Source organism: Ovis canadensis, chromosome 25 (assembly GCF_042477335.2).
Source record: "Ovis canadensis isolate MfBH-ARS-UI-01 breed Bighorn chromosome 25, ARS-UI_OviCan_v2, whole genome shotgun sequence".
Classification (NCBI taxonomy): Eukaryota; Metazoa; Chordata; class Mammalia; order Artiodactyla; family Bovidae; genus Ovis; species Ovis canadensis.
In genome coordinates this window covers 25,659,399-25,680,323 of record NC_091269.1, presented here as the reverse complement: position 1 = coordinate 25,680,323, position 20,925 = coordinate 25,659,399, and the positions used below count along the sequence as shown (strand labels likewise).

The 20,925-nt window shown below is 42.0% G+C and overlaps 2 protein-coding genes and 1 long non-coding RNA gene across 8 annotated transcripts in view; 2 read left to right on the top strand and 1 right to left on the bottom strand.

The window, feature by feature from the left end:
- The window catches only part of ARID4B (AT-rich interaction domain 4B), a 140,085-nt gene extending 136,996 nt beyond the window's left edge, over positions 1-3,089 (top strand). For all 5 annotated transcript variants that reach the window (XM_069571575.1, XM_069571577.1, XM_069571573.1 and 2 more), the window contains one exon: positions 1,342-3,089. In XM_069571575.1, the coding sequence (XP_069427676.1) occupies positions 1,342-1,469 (128 nt within the window). In that variant the 3' untranslated portion in view covers positions 1,470-3,089. The remainder of the gene's footprint in view (positions 1-1,341) is intronic.
- A 3,104-nt stretch (positions 3,090-6,193) lies between these two features.
- Positions 6,194-20,925, top strand: part of RBM34 (RNA binding motif protein 34) — a 21,179-nt gene continuing 6,447 nt past the window's right edge. The window contains exons 1-6 of one of the 2 annotated variants that reach the window (XM_069571569.1): positions 6,194-7,418; positions 7,527-7,701; positions 7,895-8,031; positions 12,692-12,920; positions 14,401-14,460; positions 18,952-18,995. In XM_069571569.1, the coding sequence (XP_069427670.1) occupies positions 7,366-7,418; positions 7,527-7,701; positions 7,895-8,031; positions 12,692-12,920; positions 14,401-14,460; positions 18,952-18,995 (698 nt within the window). In that variant the 5' untranslated portion in view covers positions 6,194-7,365. Of the gene's footprint in view, positions 7,419-7,526; positions 7,702-7,894; positions 8,032-11,440; positions 12,390-12,691; positions 12,921-14,400; positions 14,461-18,951; positions 18,996-20,925 lie in introns of those variants that run through there. The other variant, XM_069571570.1, reaches the window with a different exon arrangement.
- The window catches only part of LOC138429980 (uncharacterized), a 13,591-nt gene continuing 11,879 nt past the window's right edge, over positions 19,214-20,925 (bottom strand). Inside the window, exon 3 of the long non-coding RNA XR_011252940.1 lies at positions 19,214-20,602. This is a non-coding gene — a long non-coding RNA (uncharacterized lncRNA). The remainder of the gene's footprint in view (positions 20,603-20,925) is intronic.

The following is a 20,925-nucleotide window of genomic DNA, read 5'->3' as shown; positions in this document are numbered from 1 at the left end:
ACAAAGAAGTTTGTTATGGTAGTATTTATAGTAGAAGATAGAAATCTTTAAACTATATTCTCTAATAATATATTTAAATACTTAAATTTTTATTTATAATGCTCTTAAGTATTCATTTGTTGTTGGTAACAGCAAAAGGCTAGGAATTAAAGTAGTTGCTGTTCATAAATATAATGGAAAACTATTCAACTTTGAAAAGAAAAAGGTAAATCTGTATATGTAGTGATAAGGAACATCTCACATTGTTAAGTGTAAAAACCCAGTTAGACTCTGTACTGTGCTTCCACTTGCATTTTTAAAAACAAAGTTACTAGTGTTTTCATTTTAAATATGCATGTCATGTGTCTAGATTCTGCGATAAAATTCCTCTAGAACTAGGGTTGCAGACATTTTCTATAGAGACAGATAATAAATATTTTTGGCTTTGTGAACCTTGTAGTCTCTTTAGAACTACTGGACCCTATCATCATAGGTATGAAATCTGCCATAAGCTAGATCTAAACAAATAGGCATAGTTGTGTTCCAATCAGATTTTCTTAACAAAAATGGGCAGACCAGATTTGGCCCTGGGGCCAAATTTACCAGTCCCTCTTGTGGCTTTTTAAAGATGGTGGCGCAGTTGGTAACAGTGGGGAGGGGAATATGGAAGATGAGGAGGGTCTTGAATCAGAGGAAAATTCATTTTTCCCCCTTATTTCCCATCTCTGAATGATTTTTTTTTAACCTTGTGCATATATTCCATAAAAAATAAGTTTCAAACGCTGATTTATAACACAGAGAATTTCTTTGAGGAAAATAATAATGTGTCATTTGCTTTGTAAACCAAGTGGAGCAAAAGGCAGTTATGATGTGATATGTAGTAGTAGTTATTTTCCCCAACTTTAAAAAGCAATTAGCCTTCGATGCTCATCACCATTTCATTTCATAAGGAACTCCAGAAGCAGAAGGATACAGGAATTGGAAGGGGGGAAAGATCTGGGGATAGGTTACAGATTTTCCTATTGAATTCCAAGGTCTTCTTGACATTTGTTTCATTATTACTGCAAGTCTGCCTTTATCTTATTTCCATGTCTCCGTGGACGGAGCCCACAGTTTACTTTCCTTTGAACAGTGCAGGAGAGCTCCCTGGTCTCTCCTTGGTGCTTGCTTCCGGTAGTTGGGCAGTGTCCCCTTACCTGAGGTGCGCTAGATTCTCCTCTGTGCACATTATGGTATCCTAAAACTCGACTGCTCTCGTAGTAGGCGAAATGATTCTGGAGACTGCGGCAGAATCTCAGTTTAGAGGACTAGCGTGTTGCTTCTTTGTGCAGTTACTAAGCTCTCGGCTTCCCTTCCGCGCAGGTGCTGCCACCTCCTCGTCGTCATCCTCGCCTTCATCCAGCTCCATAACGGCTGCGGTCATGCTGGCGCTGGCTGAACCGCCCCTGCCTGGCGCGCCGCAGAACGGAGTGTCGGTGGAGTGCAGGTGACGGCGGGCTGGCCAGGCACTCTGCACTTCCGGCTCCGGGCCGCGCCTTTTTATACTGCACAGCGGCACAAACAAATCAGACAAGCACTATTTTATATTTAAAATTGTTTCTTGACAAGCTGACTTGGCACTTAAGTGCACTTTTTTTTATGAAGAAAAAGTACAATGGACTGCTTTTCCTCAAGCAATAATTGTTTCCAACTTGTCTGGGAATTGTGTGTCTGGTAACTTGAAGGCCTTCCACTGTGGCAAATGGAGGCTTTTCACTGCCTGTAGAGACAATACAGTAAGCGTAGTTGTTGGGTGGCCAGAACATGTTAAGAAAACTTACTGTATATGTATTCCCTTGTATTTTGTTAAAGCTGGAACATTTGATATTTTTCCATTTATTTATGAAAAAATATGAACCTATTTTCATTTGTACAAGCTAATTGTTTTTTAAAGCAAGTCATCTTAGGGTGGCTTTAATTGTATAAGTCAAGCACATGTAATAAATTCAAAACCTGCAGTTAACAGGATGTTAGACATCAATCCTGATAACCAAATATTAAAGATTCTCTTTAAAAAAGACTGAACATGTTTACAGGTTTGAATTAGGCTAAAAGGTCTTGCAGTGGCTTTTCATGCCCCTTCAAATTGGAATGGAACTACTGTACTTTGCCATTTTTCTATAAATCAGTATTTTTTTTTAATTTTGATATAATACATTGTGTGAAAAAAGAAAATGGCTAATAAACTGTATTAAATCTTAAACAATGTATAAAGATTGTACTTAGCCAGTTCAAAGTGTATATTTATTCATAATGAATTATAACAGTTATATTTTTGTGTTTTCTTGTAAATGTTTCTTTTTCCTTAAATACAGATAATTCATTTGTATTGCTTATTTTATTATGAGCTACAACAAGAGGACTTCAGGAGCAAGTAAACTTTATTAGTATGGTTCAAGGCTGTTGCTATGAACCGTCTCAAAAGGATGGTGGTTATTTTAAGTATAAATAGCTAATTGGGGTGGTAGGCCTATAAAAATTAAATGCCTTGTATAAAATCCAAAATGAACGCAAAATTGTTTTCACCTGTGTTGACTTTATGTTGTATGATTCCAATCTCTGTTCTGTTTGGCACTTGTATTTAATTCTACACCTTTGTAAGACATTTGTATATTGCGGATGTGTTCATTCAAGCTATTTAATACCTGGCACTGTTAATACACAGTACTTTACTGTACAGACTGTTTTACTGTTTTAATTGTACTTCGGTGTACTTTTTTTGGATGGAGCTGGCATGTTTTATTTGCTTTCTGGCGATACAACATGTGAGAATTTCAAAGCGTTTCGTTGTAGATGCTAACGTGTCAGAATCCTTTACATTCAACTTTTCTAAGAAAAGCATTTTCAGTCTTGTAGTGTGTGCTTACAGTAACTAATTTTGTTGAAAATGGTTTCAAGTTATTCAAATTTGTACAGGACTGTAAAGATTTGTTGACAGCAAAACCTTGAAGAAAAGCTTATAGAATAAAAGCTATAAAGTATATATTAGGATCTGCAAACAATGAAGAATTATGTAATATATTGTACAAATGTAAGCAAAGGCTCTGAAATAAAATGCCATAGTTTGTGAATCCTTGATTTTGTTTCTAAAAGATTAAGTAATTTTAGTTCATTTCTGTATGATGACTGACTGAAATATACTTTTTCAGCATATATGATCAGAAAGGATTAATTTTTTTAAAAAGGGAATATTCTGCCTGTAGGAATTGAAAGTCCATTAACAAGATTTATATACAGGAGTTATTAGGCATTCTTATATCTTTGCATACACTGTTTAGCTTGAGTCTGAGCATGAATACTTATGACTTGGAGGTTTGTCTAAAGAAAAATCAAAAAGGCTTTTTCTTTTAACACTTGAAGCCATTACTAGCAGCTTTTTTTTTTTTCTTGTCTTTTAATGTTATTAGACCTTTGTGACTCCCTTAAGCTTTTAGTGTACTCTACCCCATTAGTACACCTTGGAGTCATCTGGGGATTGTTAAAACAATAGTCAATACCCAGGGTCCATTCTCAAAAAGTCATATTTAATTGGTCTGGGATGATACCTGGTTATTGATTTTCTCTTATTTTTTTAAGGTGGTGGACAGTGACTTTAATATGCATCTAGGTTGAGAACCACTGTATTGCTCCAAACCTTTAAAATCAGTAATTAGGGTTTTTCACCCCATTTAATGACCTTTCCACTAAGAGAAAATCCTTTCTTTAAAACAAAAACTTTTTTTAAGGCCCCAAAGCCCAAATGTTTATTTTTGACTCACTTTTGTGATGACCCTTTTCACAGAAGTTAGTTTAACATTTAAGGGATGAGTTTTTAAATCTATAGAACAATGCTTCTCAAAAATGAGATTCCGGAATACCAGTCCCTGGTATTCCTGGTATTTCCTTGGAAATACTCTGGGAATTTATTATCAAATATATTTTGGAAATGCTTATATATAGCACATTCCCTTAGAGCTTCAGTGTGTGTGTGCTTAATCACTCAGTCATATCCACCTGTTTTAGACCCCATGGACTGTAGCCCTCCGGGCTCCTCTGTCCGTGGGATTCTCCAGGCAAGAAGACTGAAGTGTGTTGCCATTTCCTCCTCCAGGCGATCTTCCTAGCCCAAGGATGGAACCCAGGTCTCTTGGGTCTCCTGCATTAGCAGGTAGATCCTTCACTATTGTGCCACCTGGGAAGCCTCTTAGAGCTATAATATTACCATATTTTAAACTTTAGGAAAGTTTTTTCCTTAACCTACTGTTTTTAGTTTTACCTGATCATGAAACCCTGTTTTTCAAGGAACTCCCAATGTCATCTACTTGGTGTGTTACAGAAAGAGTGCTCTAAAGGACAAAGATGATCGATCAGCTTTGGAGTTCAGGTTTTATACCGTTGGGTTTTTCTGCCCTCTTGCTTGCCTATTTCTTCCCAGCTTCTCCAGAGAGTTCGAGAATTTCATGGCATTTCTGGAATTTGACTTTTTTTCCCCTGATCACCTAAACTACATTTTACCAAACTAGTTTACAATCTCAGATAAAATTAAGATGGTACGTTTTTCAGTGTTCTCCAAAACCTTTTTTTCCTACTGAAATAACCTGAGGGTGAGAGCTTGTTAATTTTAATAACCTGGGGAGATTAGAGATAGTGGAGTAGATTTCATGAAACCCCTAACGTTTTTTACAAAATGTATTTGTACTCTTTTATGAGAAGAGCGCTTATAAGTTTAAGAAACTAGTCAAAGGCATTGGTGATCTCTAAATGGTTAAAAAACAGTTCTTAATAGCAGTGTGGATCATTTTTTAACTGTCTCCAACCAATGTCTCTTTCATACTTAACCATTTTCTTCCTGAAGTGTGGGCTGCCTTTCATTCTTTGTTGAAATTCAAAAGGCCATTTCTCCACCTTTCGTCTAAACTTAAGCTACTATTTAGGGAATTTTGTCTAACATCATATGATGGGTTTTATATGTAGAAGAGGTAAATCTCCCAGAGGAATAGTTTCATGGTTTAATTGTGGAAGTAATACATATTTGTTGTTTAGTCCCTAAGTCATGTCCGACCCTGAGACCCCATGGACTGTAGCCCGCCATGGGATTTCCCAGGCAAGGATACTGGATCAGTTTGCCATTTCTTTGTCCAGGGAATCTTCCCAACACAGGGATTAAACCTGTGTCTCCAGCTTGGCAGGTGGATTCTTTACCATTGGCCACTTGGGAAGCCTCTCTCTCTCTCTCTCTCTCTCTCTCTCTATATATATATATATATATATATGATCACAAAATTAAGCACTAAATTATCTGGTTGAGGAAAACGTGCATAAGAGCTTTAACGAGGGCAGTGTATGAGCATACAAGAAACGCGATGATCGGTGGGGTGGTAACAGAGGAGATGCAAATCTTAATTTAGCATTTAACAGATTCATCTGGAAGTGGAATGCAGTAGGCTAATGTGAAGAGGAAGTGTCAGGAAAGCCAGATTCAATGAGGTTACCATGCTCCAGCTAGGAAGTGATTCTTGGAATGTTAGAGTGAGGAAGGAATCTGGAAGACATTCTGAAAGAAAATTGAACAGAATATCTTCATTGGATGGTATAGAATAGATGGAGATGCTTGAGTTGCAGATACGCACAGTTTTTCTCTGTGAGATACCACAAGGTCACAATTACGGGAAGTCAAACTGAGGGACTCAAGGCAAAATCAGGGCCAAGCAAATAAATAATGGTTTTCCATCATGTTATCTGATGTGGACTATAAAAAAGGTCACATACATTCCCAGTGACTTGTTAAGCAGCTCTCCAAAAATAGCAAGTCTGTCCCCAAAGATTCAAGGTCGCTTGCTTTCACCACCCAAACTACTGAGTCAATGACTTACCTAATGATAATCTAATATTTATCTTTTATTACTTCAAAGTCCGTTTACCACATATTCACTAGGTATGGTGAGTGGGGATACAGAATACAGATACCAATTTGTATCTAGACACCAATTTGTATCTAGAGACACTATTTCATCTCTATTGTAAATAGTAGGGAATTTTACCAAGTGAGTTGGGCTTGAAGGATGGGTACAATTTTGCTGGTGACAATGAGGGGTAAAGGGGAGGATAATAGTGGAGGAAGGCATAACAAAAATAAGGAATGACAGGTTATGAAATAATGAGGTGGTGGGAAAAAAGCAGGCTTTGGAGGCTTGGACCTTGGAGGTGGGGGCTTCCTAGGTGGCGCTAGTGGTAAAAGAACTCACTTGCCAATGCAGCTGACTTAAAGACGTGTGTTCGACCCCTGGGTAGGGAAGATCCCTTGGAGGAGGGCATGGCAACTCACTCCAGTATTCTTGCCTGGAGAGTCCATGGACAGAGAAGCCTGGCGGGTTACAGTCCATGGGATGGCAGAGTCGGACACGACTGAAGCGACTTATCACGCACGCTGAGTAGGTTGAGAAAATCGCATTAGCTTTGAGAGCCAATACAGTGTGCTTAGTCGCGCAGTTGTGTCCGACTCTGCGACTCCAAAGAGTCGGACACGACCGAGCAACTGAACTGAACTGCGACCCCAAGGAATTGGGTCAGAGGAAACCAGCCAGTTTCCTCTGACCATGGGGATTCTTCAGGCTTTGAGAGCGAAGGTTCTTTTTCTGGTGTAATAGCGCAGATCAGGTTAGAGCTTGCGTGTGCTCTGCTTAGTCGCTCAGTCCTGTCCGACTCGAGACCCCATGTACTGTAGCCCGCCAGGCTCCCTCCGGCCATGGTGCTCCTCCAGGGGATCTTCTCAACCCAGGGATCGAACCGAGGTCTCCCGAGTTGCAGGCAAATTCTTTACCATCTGAGCCACAAGGGAAGCCCAGGTTAGAGCTGTGGTCTTCCACAATTTCTTCTCAATTTTACTTTGAAATAATGTCAGATTTCAGAAAAGTTGCAAGAGCAGCACTAAGGAGCCCCATGTATCCTTCACACCGATTCATCATTTGTTAATACTCATTTCCTGACAAACCTCTGTCTTCGACAACGCAGAGATTCTCGTACGTGTTTTACCTCTGATTGGATTGATAGCCCACTCACAGCCTGGCTGATTCTTGTTCCTACTTCAGACCTGAACTACTCTCGGAAGAAAACTCGGTCTCAGCCAGAGTTAAGTGCGATCCGTTTCGAAAGTCTCGCTTCGACCGGCGGGCTCGCTGTGTCCGCCCTCATCCGCTATCTCCGCCCTTCGCCCGCTGTCCCCGCCCCTTCGCCCGCTGTCTCCGCCCCTAGCGCGTCCACAGAGACTCCTGGGGCGGAAGGGGCGTGGCTCCAAGAGCCAAGCAGCCGAGACCCGGAAGTGCGGGTTCACGTGCTGCTGCTGCAGGCTGGGAGGCTTTTAGGTGAAGAATGGCCCTGGAAGGGAAGAACAAACGGGAGAAAAAAAAGAGTGCGCAGGAGGGGTGAGTGGCTCGTGGCTTTTCTGCCTGGGCGGGAAGGCGTTCGGGAGCTCGGGGCGCGAGGAGTGGGGCATGGAATCATGTCGTTGAGTCTCTGGCGTCCGTGTCTAGAGAGAACCCGGATTATGGCGCTTGTGGGAATCTGGAAGAAGACTATGAGGTTGGACAAGTCGCCAATAGTTTATTCCGCGGCAAGCAACCCTCCAGAGGCAGTACCGGTCGGCTGGCTTCGCTCTTTCGTTCTGTGAACCCTCAGCTTCAACCCGTGTACGTGCCTGTACCTAAAGTAAGTCACTGCGTTCTACTCCGAATGGAGTAGAACAAACCTACCTTGCAGGGGATGCTTTGTAAACTGGGGCAGATAGGATCAATTTTCAGTAACCTTTCATTACTGGATGTACCAGTGAGAGAGAAAAGATGCTACTTTAGAAAGACCAGTAAGTGATGAGGTCTCAAACATAACTTTAAACTTTTAAAAGGAAGCCATCAAAAAAAGGAAACGAGATGAGGAGGAAGAAAGTTCACCCCAAATCCAAACGCCACTTTTGCAAGAACCTGCCAAAAAAATGAAAGTGAAGAAGAAACTTTCTGATGCAGAGAAGAAGTTGGCAAACAGGTTGGTAAAATTCTTTTAAGTTGATGGTAAAGAAATCAGATGGTAACAAAATTGAGATTCTTACACTGGTAATATTCATTTTAGTTTTTTTCCTTCATAGTTCTCTTTAAATTTTTTTTATTATGTTAAGTCCCATACATATTCAAAAATTGAAAAGAGTACCCAGCATCAGCAGTAATTAATACTTGGCAAAGCTTGTTTCATCTTTATCCTGTTAATATCTTCCTCATTGTTTGGAAGCAAACCTAAGACTTAGATTTCATCTATAAATGTTACTTCGTGTATATAAAAGATGAGTTTGGTTTTTTTAAACTTATTCAGAGATCAGATTCCTCCATTAGCTCAATTTTTAAAAAAAAAAAACAGTTTTTTTTTAAACACTATACGTTTCTAGTTAACTTTTCTCCGTCTCTAGACCACTTTCTTCACGCTCTTTATCTCTCTGTTCCCAGGTGGTCTTGTTACTTGTTCTGAGAGTCATGAATTATTAACAGTTGTGAATTACATCCTCCTCCTGATTGCAGCTATGCATGTTTTTAGTTTCTTCCCCTTTCAGAGAAGGGTGTCTTACTCCCTGTCCAAGATTACTGCAGTCACCTGTACTGTTTATATATATCACGTACCTCTTCTGTCTTCTCAGAGGTTATGCCATCAGATAACCTATATCCATTTCTGCTTTTTCCTGTATCTTTGATCTGTCCACTCAAGATTCTCTTAAAGATTCTCATCTTAAAGAAATCCAACTGTCCACAGGCATATGTGACCCCCAAATCTTTCTTTCATCATTGAGCTTTTAGAAATCCCCACTAGCTCGCTCTTCCTTTTCTTGATCTATCTTCTCTCCCACACACTGGCACTCTGGTTGTTAATTTTTTATTTGATCTGACCATACTTCTGAAACAGTGCTCAGGGAAGCCATTCTGACCTAGGTGCCGCATTTAATAGGGAGCATTGCCTCTAACTGCAGCCCTCTCTTTTACATGTCACGTGGTTGCTGTTCTTCTCGAAGCTATTGCATTCTTTGATGTCAGCCTCTTCTGAGTTTCCAGTTCTCTCTGTTCCTTCTCACTGTTATCTCAGGCACCTTTCCTTCTGAATGTTCCTTAAATGTCCATTTCGCTTGGGGTTCTGTCCTTGGTCATGTCATGATTCCTTTTTATACCCATCAATCTGGGCAGTCTCCCAGTCTTTGTGGCTCTAGCATTCTGATCTCGCTCTCTCTTTCTAAAACATAGATTTATTTGCCTGCGCCAGGTCTTAGTTGTGACATGAGGGATCTTTTAGTTGCAGCACGTGGGATATAATTCCCTGACCAGGGATGGAAAACGGGTCCCCTGCCTTGGGAGCGCAGAGTCTTAGCCACTGGTGAAAGTAAAAGTGTTAGTTGCTCAGACGTGTCCGACTTCTTGCGACTGCCTGGACTGTAACCCTCCAGGCTTCTCTGTCCATGGGATTTTCCAGGCGAGAATACTGGAGTGGGTTGCCATTTCCTTCTCCAGGGGATCTTCCCAACCCAGGGATCGAACCCAGGTCTCCCACATTGACGGCAGATTTTTTACTGCCTGAGCCACGAGGGAAGCCCACTGGACCATCAGGGTAATCCCCTGATCTTTATTGCTTGATCTGTTTGTCAGCCTGTTCATTGTTCTTGTTGTTCAGTTGCTCAGTCATGTCTGACTCTTTGCAACCTCACGGACTGCAGCACGCCAGCTTCCCTGTCTTTCACCATCTTCTAGAGTTTACTCAAACTCATGTCCATTGAGTTGGTGATGCCATCCATCATCTCGTTCTCTGTCATCTCTTTCTGCCCTCAATCTTTCCAAGCACCAGGGTCTTTTCCAGTGAGTCGGCTCTTTGCATCAGATGGCCAATATGTTGGAGCTTCAGCCTCAGCATCAGTCCTTCCAATGAATATTCAGAGTTGATTTCCTTTAGGATGGACTGGTTGGATCCTTGCAGTCCAAGGGACTCTCAAGAGTCTTCTCCAGCACCACAGTTCCAAAGCATCAGTTCTTTGGCAGTGTCCTCTCATGCGATGTTCTGCTGCCCATTGGCTTATTCATACACACATCAAATTCAGGATGCTTCAAACTGACCTCATTATCCTCATCATACCTGTTCCTCTGCATGAGTGGTGCCATCAGCCTTCCCGTTGCCTGAGCCTGTGACTTGGGAGTCATCTTAGACTCTTTCTTTTCCCCACATTTCTCATACATTGCCAAGTCCTAATGATGCTGTCTTTTAATTCTCTCTATGATACGCTTTCCCTTTCCATCACCTCTTTTGCTGTGGCGGGTTTGTGGTCTTCTGAGATGCCCACAGTTGTAACTGTCTCCTTACTGGTCTCCCTTACCCAGCCTTTCCGCATTCATAACTCTGTTCTAGAGTTATCTTCTGCTCTGCTGCCCATAATGTGAAATGCCAGGCTGAATGAATCACAAGCTGGAAGCAAGACTGTCGGGAGAAATATGCAGAAATATGCAACCTCAGATATGCAGATACCACTCAAATGGCAGAAAGTGAAGAGGAACTAAAGAGCCTCTTGATGAGGGTGAAAGAGGAGAGTGAAAAAGCTCACTTAAACCTTAGTATTCAAAAAACTAAGATCATGGCATCTGGTCCCATCACTTCATGGCAAATAGAAGGGGGATAAGTGGAACCAGTGACAGACTTTTTTTTCTTGGGCTTCAAACACTGCAGATGTGACTGTAGCCATGAAATTAAAAGACGACTGCTCCTCGGAAGAAAAGTTGTGATAAATGTAGATAGAGTATTAAAAATCAGACATCACTTTGCTCTGCTTTAGTCAAAGCTATGGTGTTTCTAGTAGTCATGTGCAGATGTGAGGGTTGGACCATAAAGAAGGCTGTGTGCTGAAGAATTGATGCCATCAAACTATGGTCCTGGAAAAGACTCTTGAGAGTCCCTTGGACTGCAAGGAGATCCAAACAGTCCATCCTAAAGGAAGTCAGTCCTGGGTGTTCATTGGAAGGATTGATCCTGAAGCTCCAATACTTTGGCTACCTGATGTGAAGAACCAATTCATTGGAAAAGACTCTGATGCTGGGAAAGATTGAAGGCAGGAGGAGGAGGGCACGACAGAGAATGAGCTGTTTGGATGGCATCACTGACTCAATGCACGTGAATTTAAGCAAACTCCAGGAGACAGTAAAGGACAGGGAAACCTCCTGGCATGCTGCAGTCCATGGGGTCCCAAAGAGTCAACACGACTGGGTGACTGAACAGCAGCTGCTGCCCAAATGACCTCTTTCAGGCACCTTCAGGGTCTTCAGGAGCTCCTCGTCTTCTGTGGGATAAAGTCTAAGCACTTCTGCATAACAGGCGTGGTCCTTCTTGATCTGGTTTCTGTCTTACTATTGCGTCTCATTTCATCTCACTCCTGCTAGGTACCTTAAATGCCATAGTAAATGGAAAAACTAGGCATATACCCTCTCCTTAGTGGAGCTTGTGGTCTAGTGGAGGGATGATAATGGTCATCATTCACTGATACTGACCACGTGCTGTATACTGCCTTATGTCTCTTGTTTCTTTTATGTTTCTACACCAGGTATTATGCATGTTACTATTTTATGGTGAACCTTGCCTGTCTCCTCAGAGACTAGACTGTTAATGGTCTGCTTATCTTTGTATCCTCAGAGGCTAGAACTGAGTAGTAAATATTGAGCAAATGAATGAATGAGTTTGATGATGCCTACTACTCGTTCTTGCCCCTCACTCCTAAGTTCCTGGTCCAGTTCTCTTTCTGGACTGGTGTGCTTATCCAAGTGCACCAATACTTTACAATACTGGCAGAATTTATTGGGTTGTCCAAAAAGTTCATTCAGGTTTTTCTATAACATCTTATGGAAAGACCCAAATGACTTTTTTGGCTAAGCCAATAATTTTGATAAGCAGTCCTTTAAATATTGCAGTAGGAAATCTGGTCTCTCCTGTTAGATTGGTTTTACAAAGTTAAGTACTTTGCTGGTCTGTTAACCTTAACAGAGCCCCTGGGAGTGCTGCAGTAACTCTAGAATTCTAGAGCAGAGAATATAATTAGGCACTGATAGAAGGTAAACTCGGAGAAGGCGATGGCACCCCACTCCAGTACTCTTGCCTGGAAAATCCCATGGACAGAGGAGCCTGGTAGGCTGCAGTCCATGGGGTCGCTAAGAGTCGGACATGACTGAGCGACTTCAATTTCACTTTTCACTTTCATGCATTGGAGAAGGAAATGGCAACCCACTCCAGTGTTCTTGCCTGGAGAATCCCAGGGACAAGGGAGCCTGGTGGGCTGCCGTCTGTAGGGTCGCACAGAGTCAGACACGACTGAAGCAACGCAGCAGCAGCAGCAGCAGGTAAGCTAAATCCCCAAGAACTTCAAGTGAACCAGCTTTTGTTTGAGTGAACTTTCGTTGCTTAATTAGGTGGCAGTTTTAAACTATTTTCAGAAATTGACCTTAACTTTTGCTAACTCTTGAGTTTCCTAAAGATACGAGTCACATTTTGATAATGCTATTTAAATGTAGATGTATTTATGAATGGTAAGTTTATAGGAAAGCCAGGAGGTGGGAAGCATTCCTAATCTGTGCTTTGTCAAATGCTAGACCTGACTTCCATGCCCTCTTTTTTTTTTTTTTTTTTTTTTTGGCTTAAAAAGAGAAGATGCGTTAGCAAGTGCTGATTTAGAAGAAATTCAGCAGAAACAAGGGCAGAAAAGGAAAAATTCTCAACCTGGTGTTACAGTTGCAGATAAAGAATTACTTGATGATGTAGAAGAGACGGTTGTAAATCAAAGAAAGAAAATTCAAATCAACCAAGAAGCAGAGAGATTAAAGAATGAGAGAACTGTGTTTGTTGGGAATTTGCCTGTCACCTGTAAGAAGAAGGTGAGTGTATAGTCTGTATGTTATAAACATGCAGAGAAATTATTTATTCATAATTTTGTTTTTGTGTTTGTGTGTTAGTTGCTCAATCATGTCTGACTTTGCAAACCCATGGACTGCAGTCCACCAGGTTCCTCTGTCTGTGGAATTTTCTAGGCAAGAATACTGGAGAGGGTTGCCATTTCCTCCTCCAGGGAATCTTCTCAACCCAGGGACGGAACCCAAGTCTTCCACATTACAGGCAGGTTCTTTACTGTTTGAGCCGCCCGGGAAGGCCATATCACTTTATTGAATAAATACACAATTAATAAGTCATTAATACATACTTTCATTATAAATGACTATCTAAATCATTTGATAGATTCATTCCAGCATCCACCTGCTCCTTTTCCATTCTCTGCTCTAATTCGGGCTTTTGCAAATCTTGTCTGAACTGTCGCAGGGGTCTTCTCTCTGTTTTTTTCCTCCAGCTTTCTCTTCTGTTACATGCCACGAGAACAGAAGCACAGTGTTTGCAAGGGTGTGTGTTTTTCTTCTTCATGTCTCTGTCACTAGCATTGAAACAGTGCCTGATGTGTAGTAGAGGCTTGATAAACATTCGTCATGTGAATGAATCCATCCTTCCTGAGTTTCCTCCATTATGTGGAGTTCCATCAACCAAGACATGCCCTTTTCTTTCTGTGTGTTCATGTGATAGTCACCCTGATGGCAATCCCTTGGGTCAAAATCCTGCTTATCTTTCGAGGAACAGTTTCAGTTCCACTTTCTTAAAACAGTACAAGAAGCTTACTTTCTGGTTTTTCCCTTGGCCCTTTGGCCTTTTGTCTCCTAGCTTTTGATGGGTGCTTATTTTGTAGAACATAATCCATTTTCCGTAGTAGCGTAGTTTCAGTTTGGTTACTTATCTTCATGTTAGATTATAAGGGCTCAAGGGAGGGGAGTGTTTGTGGAGCTTTACATGTTTACTAAGTTATTTTTGAATTAAAGTTGCTTATAGACATTATTGTGTGAGCTGTCAGATACACACGTTCGTCACATCCTGAGCCAGTCATAAGCATAATGTATACAATTCACCCAAAGATTTTTCTTGAATCTGATGGTCTCAGTTCCAGGCAATTGGGAAATTTCCCATAGTGACATAAGCATCCTTAAAATCCATTTCTGGTTTAAATAAGCCAGTGTGGAAAGATGACAGAATCTATGACACATATAGTACTAGTTTACATGCAGTAAAAGATTCTGAAAGATTGAAAGGCAGGAATGTGTATTTCAGGGATAGTAACGTGAATGTGTTGTTTTTTTTTACATAAGTTTCAGTAAAAACTTGTCTTCTAACTGAATAGTTACTTACTTTTCCTGAAATATTCTTGAAACGTGGCAGGAAAAGATTATCCAACCATTTTACTTAATTCTGTTTTGTGGTACTTACTTGATGTTCTTAAAATGGACTAAAATATATGTATCTTTTTTTTCTTTTTTTTAGAAGCTGAAGTCATTTTTTAAAGAGTATGGACAGATAGAATCTGTACGATTTCGTTCTCTGGTATGTTTTCCTTCCTTGAAAGTACATCATCTGAAAATGTATTGCGTGTAAGTCAGACTTTTTCATGTGTTGGTTTTAGTGAGATGAAGGAGCCCTTGACTTTAACCTTTAGAATCAACATGCTCAAATCTAGCGCCAATGCAGAGTCACACCTGCTGTCTATTACTGACCCTTGGACTTTGTTGGGTAATTTAATGAGTTCACATAGTAAAACGATATCGTTCTTAAGTATATTTTGGAGAGTGGATCTGTGACTTTTGTTTGTGGGTCAGTTGAACAGGTGGAGATGTTCAACCTACTGAGTAGTATTTCTGAAATCACAGCTGTTCATATGGGGGGTTTGCCTGACTCTGCAGAGCAGTGCTTATGCTCTGACATAGAAAGATAAAGTATGTGTAATCAGTTTAATGTTAAAACTTTATGGAAGAGAATGGAATCAGATTTCACCAATTGAGTGCTCTGTAGACCAGTTACAGCCATGTTCCTTGGACCATGAAGAAGCAGCATTCATAGATTTTTTAAAAATATAATTAATATGTATTAGAATATAAGAAATGTTTATTCCTTGTTTCAGACTGCTCTTTCTCAACGTGAGTCTCTAAAATGGGGTTTCTCAACCTTGACACCATTGACATTTGATGCTGGATAATTGTGTGTGGTTGGACACTGACCTTTGTAATGCAGCATCCCTGGCCTCTGCCGACTAGGTGCCGGTAGCATCCTTCCCACCCGAGTTGTAACAACCAATTGCCAAACGTCCCCAGCGGGCAAGACTGCCCACTTCTCTAAAAGTAGGCCCTTCTCAAGGTTTTGGCACAGTCTCCATAATTACTCTCATGGTGTTAGATTCTTCCGTTCATCACGTGCATCTTCTGTCCGCCCTTCTGAGTCCTGCTTCCTCATATCAGACCCTTGCCTGACACGTCCGCAGGGCTGTCCTGCCAGCCCCTCTGTGCTCACCTCACCTGCATCGATCCCCGACCCCGTCCCATGCCATCTGCTGATTACCTGTTCTTTAGTACCGCTCACACTGCCAGCCGTGGCCTCTTCTTTGGCTCATCCAGCCTGTTGGCTTGTCGTCCCTGCCTGGTTTTCAGCTGTGGTTTCTTCTGAAGTTGATTCATTCCTTTCCTTTTGCATTAGCCCACCTAAGTTTTCACTTCTTGCCAAAATAGTTGCGGAGGCCTGCTACGATTCCTGCTTTCAGTCTGCCTCACGTGTAGCCAACACACCTCTGTCTACTTACTCTTCCTAAAGCACTTCTTCCTGGAACTCCCAACATGAAATCCCTCTCCTCCACCTCCCCTCCCGTGAACATTACACGCGCACAAAGACACATACACGCACTTGGCTTGGTGTTCTCCTTGAGGAGCCAGCCCTGATTCTTCCCTATCCCTGAATTACTGGTACGTGGGGTGACCCTGCCGTCCACCCTCCAGCAGCCGGCACCTCACTGTAGTCCTTAGGAGGCAGCTGGGATGTTGTGATGCTGCCACCCCCCCTGTGGCAGCCTGCACTCACTGTGGTCCTCAGGGGGCAGCTGGGACGTTGTGATGCCGCCGCCCTTCCCGCGGCAGCCAGCACTCACGGTGGTCCTTAGGAGGTGGCTGGGACATGGTGATGCTGCTCCTCTGTGCCAACAGACTGTGAGCCCGGCTGCCTGCTGGGTCACCAGTACCTGCACCTGGTTCACATCAAATATGTACGGAGGTGCCCCAAATCTTGTCATTTTTCTAGCTGTTTGTTCGTCCCGACATCCTGACGGTCTGCGCAGGGTGGCCCTGGGGCCCTGTGCTCTTCCACACGTGACTGTCCTGCAGCCTGGGCGCTGCGCTTGTAGCAGATCATATACTTGGACCTTCCCACCCGCATCCTTTTGCTCAGTTCTGTTTTGTTAACTTGGGTAAAATTGGTGTGTAACATTACACTGATTTCAGGCGTTCCGTGTAACAGTCCAGCGTCTGTTCACACTACAGAGCGGTCACCACCATGGGCCTGGTCACCATCTGTCACTGTGCCCTTGAGCCCCTTCACTCATGTTGCCCACTCTCTGCCCCCTGCTCTCTAGGGCACCACCAATCTGTTCTCTGTATCTCTTGAGTTTTATTTATTTATTTATTTTTTTGGGGGGCATATTGTGAGGCTTGTAGGATTTTAGTTTCCTGACCAGGGATCAAACCTGGGCCCTCAGCAGTGAGAGCACAGTGCTAACCACTGGGCTACCAGGGAATTCCCTGTTTTGGTGTTTAGACTGCATGCATAAGTGACATCACAGGGTGTTTGTCTTTGTCTCCCTCAGCATACCCTCGGCATATATCCATGTTGTCACAAGTGGCAAGATTTCCTTTTTTATGGCTGAGTAGTATTTCACTGTATGTATAGTCTGGGAATCCTTAAATTCTCATTTTGCTCATCAAGATAATATGTATTTTTCAGAAGGCACTTAAGATGTCACTTATTCAAGGCTTTTTGATACTTTATAACACCAAGTGGTATTTTTTTCCCCTCTGAATCCTTTTTGTAGTTTATTGTCTTATGCTATATCTATTCATTCTTATCTTTAATAGCAGGGCACAGGTCCTTGAGGGCTCCTAGCAAGCCTAGTAGATGTGTTTGGATGCCTGGCACTCACATGCGGATTGTCCATGTGGGCATTTCTCATGTCTTGGACTGTATTTCTGTCTATATTCTGAGAACTTTACCGTTTGTTAGTTTGAGCAAGACAGACTAAGGAGTAGTTCAGATTTCTTACTTTCACTATGTAAACTATCGAATGACTAACAGGCAAGGTTTCCAGAGATTTATAGTGACTGCCTGAATGAGACTGGTGTTCATAGACACCCCTGGACTGTGGCCTTGGCAATTTGTATCTTTTTACCTTCCTGTTCACAGTGCCTGGTGGTATTTGGCACATTGCTGTTAGTCACCATTGTTGATTTGAATTTCCACCTTCTCCATAAGCTTTCCCTCCCTGTTCCCGTCACTCTTAGGTACCAAATATGACTGAAAATAGCATGTTCCTGAAAAAAGGGAGATTCCATTATTTCTCCGAAGACAGATACTGAAGGGTTCTGTTTTGTTTTTACCAATTGACATATATAAACTCATAGAGATATGAGTGAAGTGTCATGTCTTCTTATATTACTTATCAGTTAAGTTCATTTCAGTTCAGTCGCTCAGTCGTGTCCGACTCTTTGCGACCCCATGAACCGCAGCACGCCAGGCCTCCCTGTCCATCACCAGCTCCCGAAGTTCGCTCAAACTCACATCTATCAAGTCAGTGATGCCATCCAGCCATCTCATCCTCTGTCGTCCCCTTCTCCTCCTGCCCCCAATCCCTCCCAGCATCAGAGTCTTTTCCAATGAGTCAACTCTTCGCATGAGGTGGCCAAAGTACTGGAGTTTTAGCTTCAGCATCATTCCTTCCAGAGAAATCCCAGGACTGATCTCCTTTAGAATGGACTGGTTGGATTTCCTTGCAGTCCAAGGGACTCTCAAGAGTCTTCTCCAACACCACAGTTCAAAAGCATCAATTCTTTAGCGCTCAGCTTCCTTCACAGTCCAACTCTCACATCCATACATGACTACTAGAAAAACCATAGCCTTGACTAGACGGACCTTTGTTGGCAAAGTAATGTCTCTGCTTTTGAATATGCTATCTAGGTTGGTCATAACTTTTCTTCCAAGGAGTAAGCGTCTTTTAATTTCATGGCTGCAATCACCATCTGCAATGATTTTGGAGCCCCCAAAAATAAAGTCTGACACTGTTTCCACTGTTTGCCCATCTATTTCCCATGATGTGATGGGACCAGATGCCATGATCTTCGTTTTCTGAATGTTGAGCTTTAAGCCAACTTTTTCACTCTCCTCTTTCACTTTCATCAAGAGGCTTTTGAGTTCCTCTTCACTTTCTGCCATAAGGGTGGTGTCTTCTGCATATCTGAGGTTATTGGTATTTCTCCCGGCAATCTTGATTCCAGCTTGTGCTTCTTCCAGCCCAGCGTTTCTCATGATGTACTCTGCATATAAGTTAAATAAGCAGGGTGACAATATACAGCCTTGACATACTCCTTTTCAATTAAGTTAGACATATTTAAAATCATAGCATATTCAATAAAATGCCAACTTAGAAGTGTCCCCTTTTTCCATGCTCATTTTATAAAACGATTTTCCTTAACACTCTTCACATGTGTCTTCCACAACATTGTCTCCTCATATGACCAGCAACCCCTTCGAGTCATCCGTTATTTCTGCCTCGTTTGAGAGTTGCTGCCTGTGAAATCTGGATATGGCGCTGTCACTGGAAATGTTTGTCCTCAGCCCCAAGGTCCCATTCATACAACACTAGGACCGTTGTTTCTGATTCAGTATTTCCTTCATTTTTATTCCATATTGGAGTTAGGTATTTATAATTCGATTAATTAAAATATAATTATTTTGAAATAATGTCAAATGATGACTTTCCTGTAATGCTTTTTTTTTCTCTTAAAGATTCCAGCAGAGGGAACTTTGTCCAAAAAGTTGGCGGCAATAAAGTAAGTTTATAATTAGAGAAAGGGAGTACTTGTAAATTCTCTTCCATTTTGGTGAAAAATGAGATAATTTCTTAACCTCACAAATGTTTATGTTTGGGTGAACCATCATGGTTTATTGTTTCTAATGCCGATGATCACTTATAAATTTGTCAGATGTTTGTCTTCAAGCTTCAACGTAAGAAACAATTGCAGAATAATTTAAAACGTGCCATGAAAAATGAGAAATTTCAGACATGTTTAATCAGACATACTGTGTGAAGAGAAGAAGAAAGTTTTGCATCTAAATATTCTATTATAAATCACAAGTATCACATTTCATCAGTTCTAAGGTATACATTTCCTATACCTAACATTTTTAAGCTCAAAGTTCAGTTCAGTTCAGTCGCTCAGTCGTGTCCAACTCTTTGCAACCCCATGAATCGCAGCACGCCAGGCCTCCCTGTCCATCACCAACTCCCGGAGTTCACTCAGACTCACGTCCATCGAGTCAGTGATGCCATCCAGCCGTCTCATGCTCTGTCGTCCCCGTCTCCTCCTGCCCACAATCCCTCCCAGCATCAGAGTCTTTTCCAATGAGTCAGCTCTTCGCATGAGGTGGCCAAAGTACGGGAGTTTCAGGTTTAGCAGCATTCCTTCCAAAGAAATCCCAGGGCTGATCTCCTTCAGAATGGACTGGTTGGATCTCCTTGCGGTCCAAGGGACTCTCAAGCATCTTCTCCAACACCACAGTTCAAAACCATCAATTCTTCAGCACTCAGCTTCTTCACAGTCCAACTCTCACATACATACATGATTCCTGGAAAAGCCATAGCCTTGACTAGACGGACCTTTGTTGACAAAGTAATGTCTCTGCTTTTGAATATACTGTCTAGTTTGGTCATAACTTTCCTTCTAAGGAGTAAGCGTCTTTTAATTTCATCGCTACAATCACAATCTGCAGTGATTTTGGAGCCCCCCAAAAATAAAGTCTGACACTGTTTCCACTGTTTCCCCATGAAGTGATGGGACCAGATGCCATGATCTTCGTTTTCTGAATGTTGAGCTTTAAGCCAACTTTTCACTCTCCTCTTTCGCTTTGATCAAGAGGCTTTTTAGTTCCTCTCCACTTTCTGCCATAAGGGTGGTGTCATCTGCATATCTGAGGTTATTGATATTTCTCCCGGCAATCTTGATTCCAGCTTGTGCTTCTTCCAGCCCAGCGTTTCTCATGATGTACTCTGCATCGAAGTTAAATAAGCAGGGTGACAATATACAGCCCTGACGTACTCCTTTTCCTATTTGGAACCAGTCTGTTGTTCCATGTCCAGTTCTAACTGCTGCTTCCTGACCTGCATATAGGTTTCTCAAGAGACAGGTCAGGTGCTCTGGTATTCCCATCTCTTTCAGAATTTTCCACAGTTTATTGTGATCCACACAGTCAAAGGCTTTGGCATAGTCAATAAAGCAGAAATAGATGTTTTTCTGGAACTCTCTTGCTTTTTGGATGATCCAGAGGATGTTGGCAGTTTGATCTCTGGTTCCTCTGCCAAAATGCATCTTCAAATCAGAAGTGCCTCATGACTGCTGTTGGCTGGTCAGTTTTTTCCAGGGAAATTCTTTAGGTCAAACTATAAGATAGATAAATGGTGAATCAGATTAAACAGGATTCTAAAGACTTTTCAAGTGGAGAACTGAACAAGACCAAAGTATGTCTCGTGGTAGACACTTGGGTGATAAAACCACATAGACATGCAGGGAAGTAGTTCCTATAAAGGTGGGAGTGGTGGTTGCCTTTGAAGGAGGAGAGGAAGTGCTGTAGTTGTTGGGGCCACAGAGAGGCTACAAGGGTGCTAAGTGCTACATTGCTTCAGTTGTGTCCAACTCTCTGCAACCCCCATGGGCTGTAGCCTGCCAGCCGCCTCTGTCCATGGGATTCTCCAGGCAAGAATAG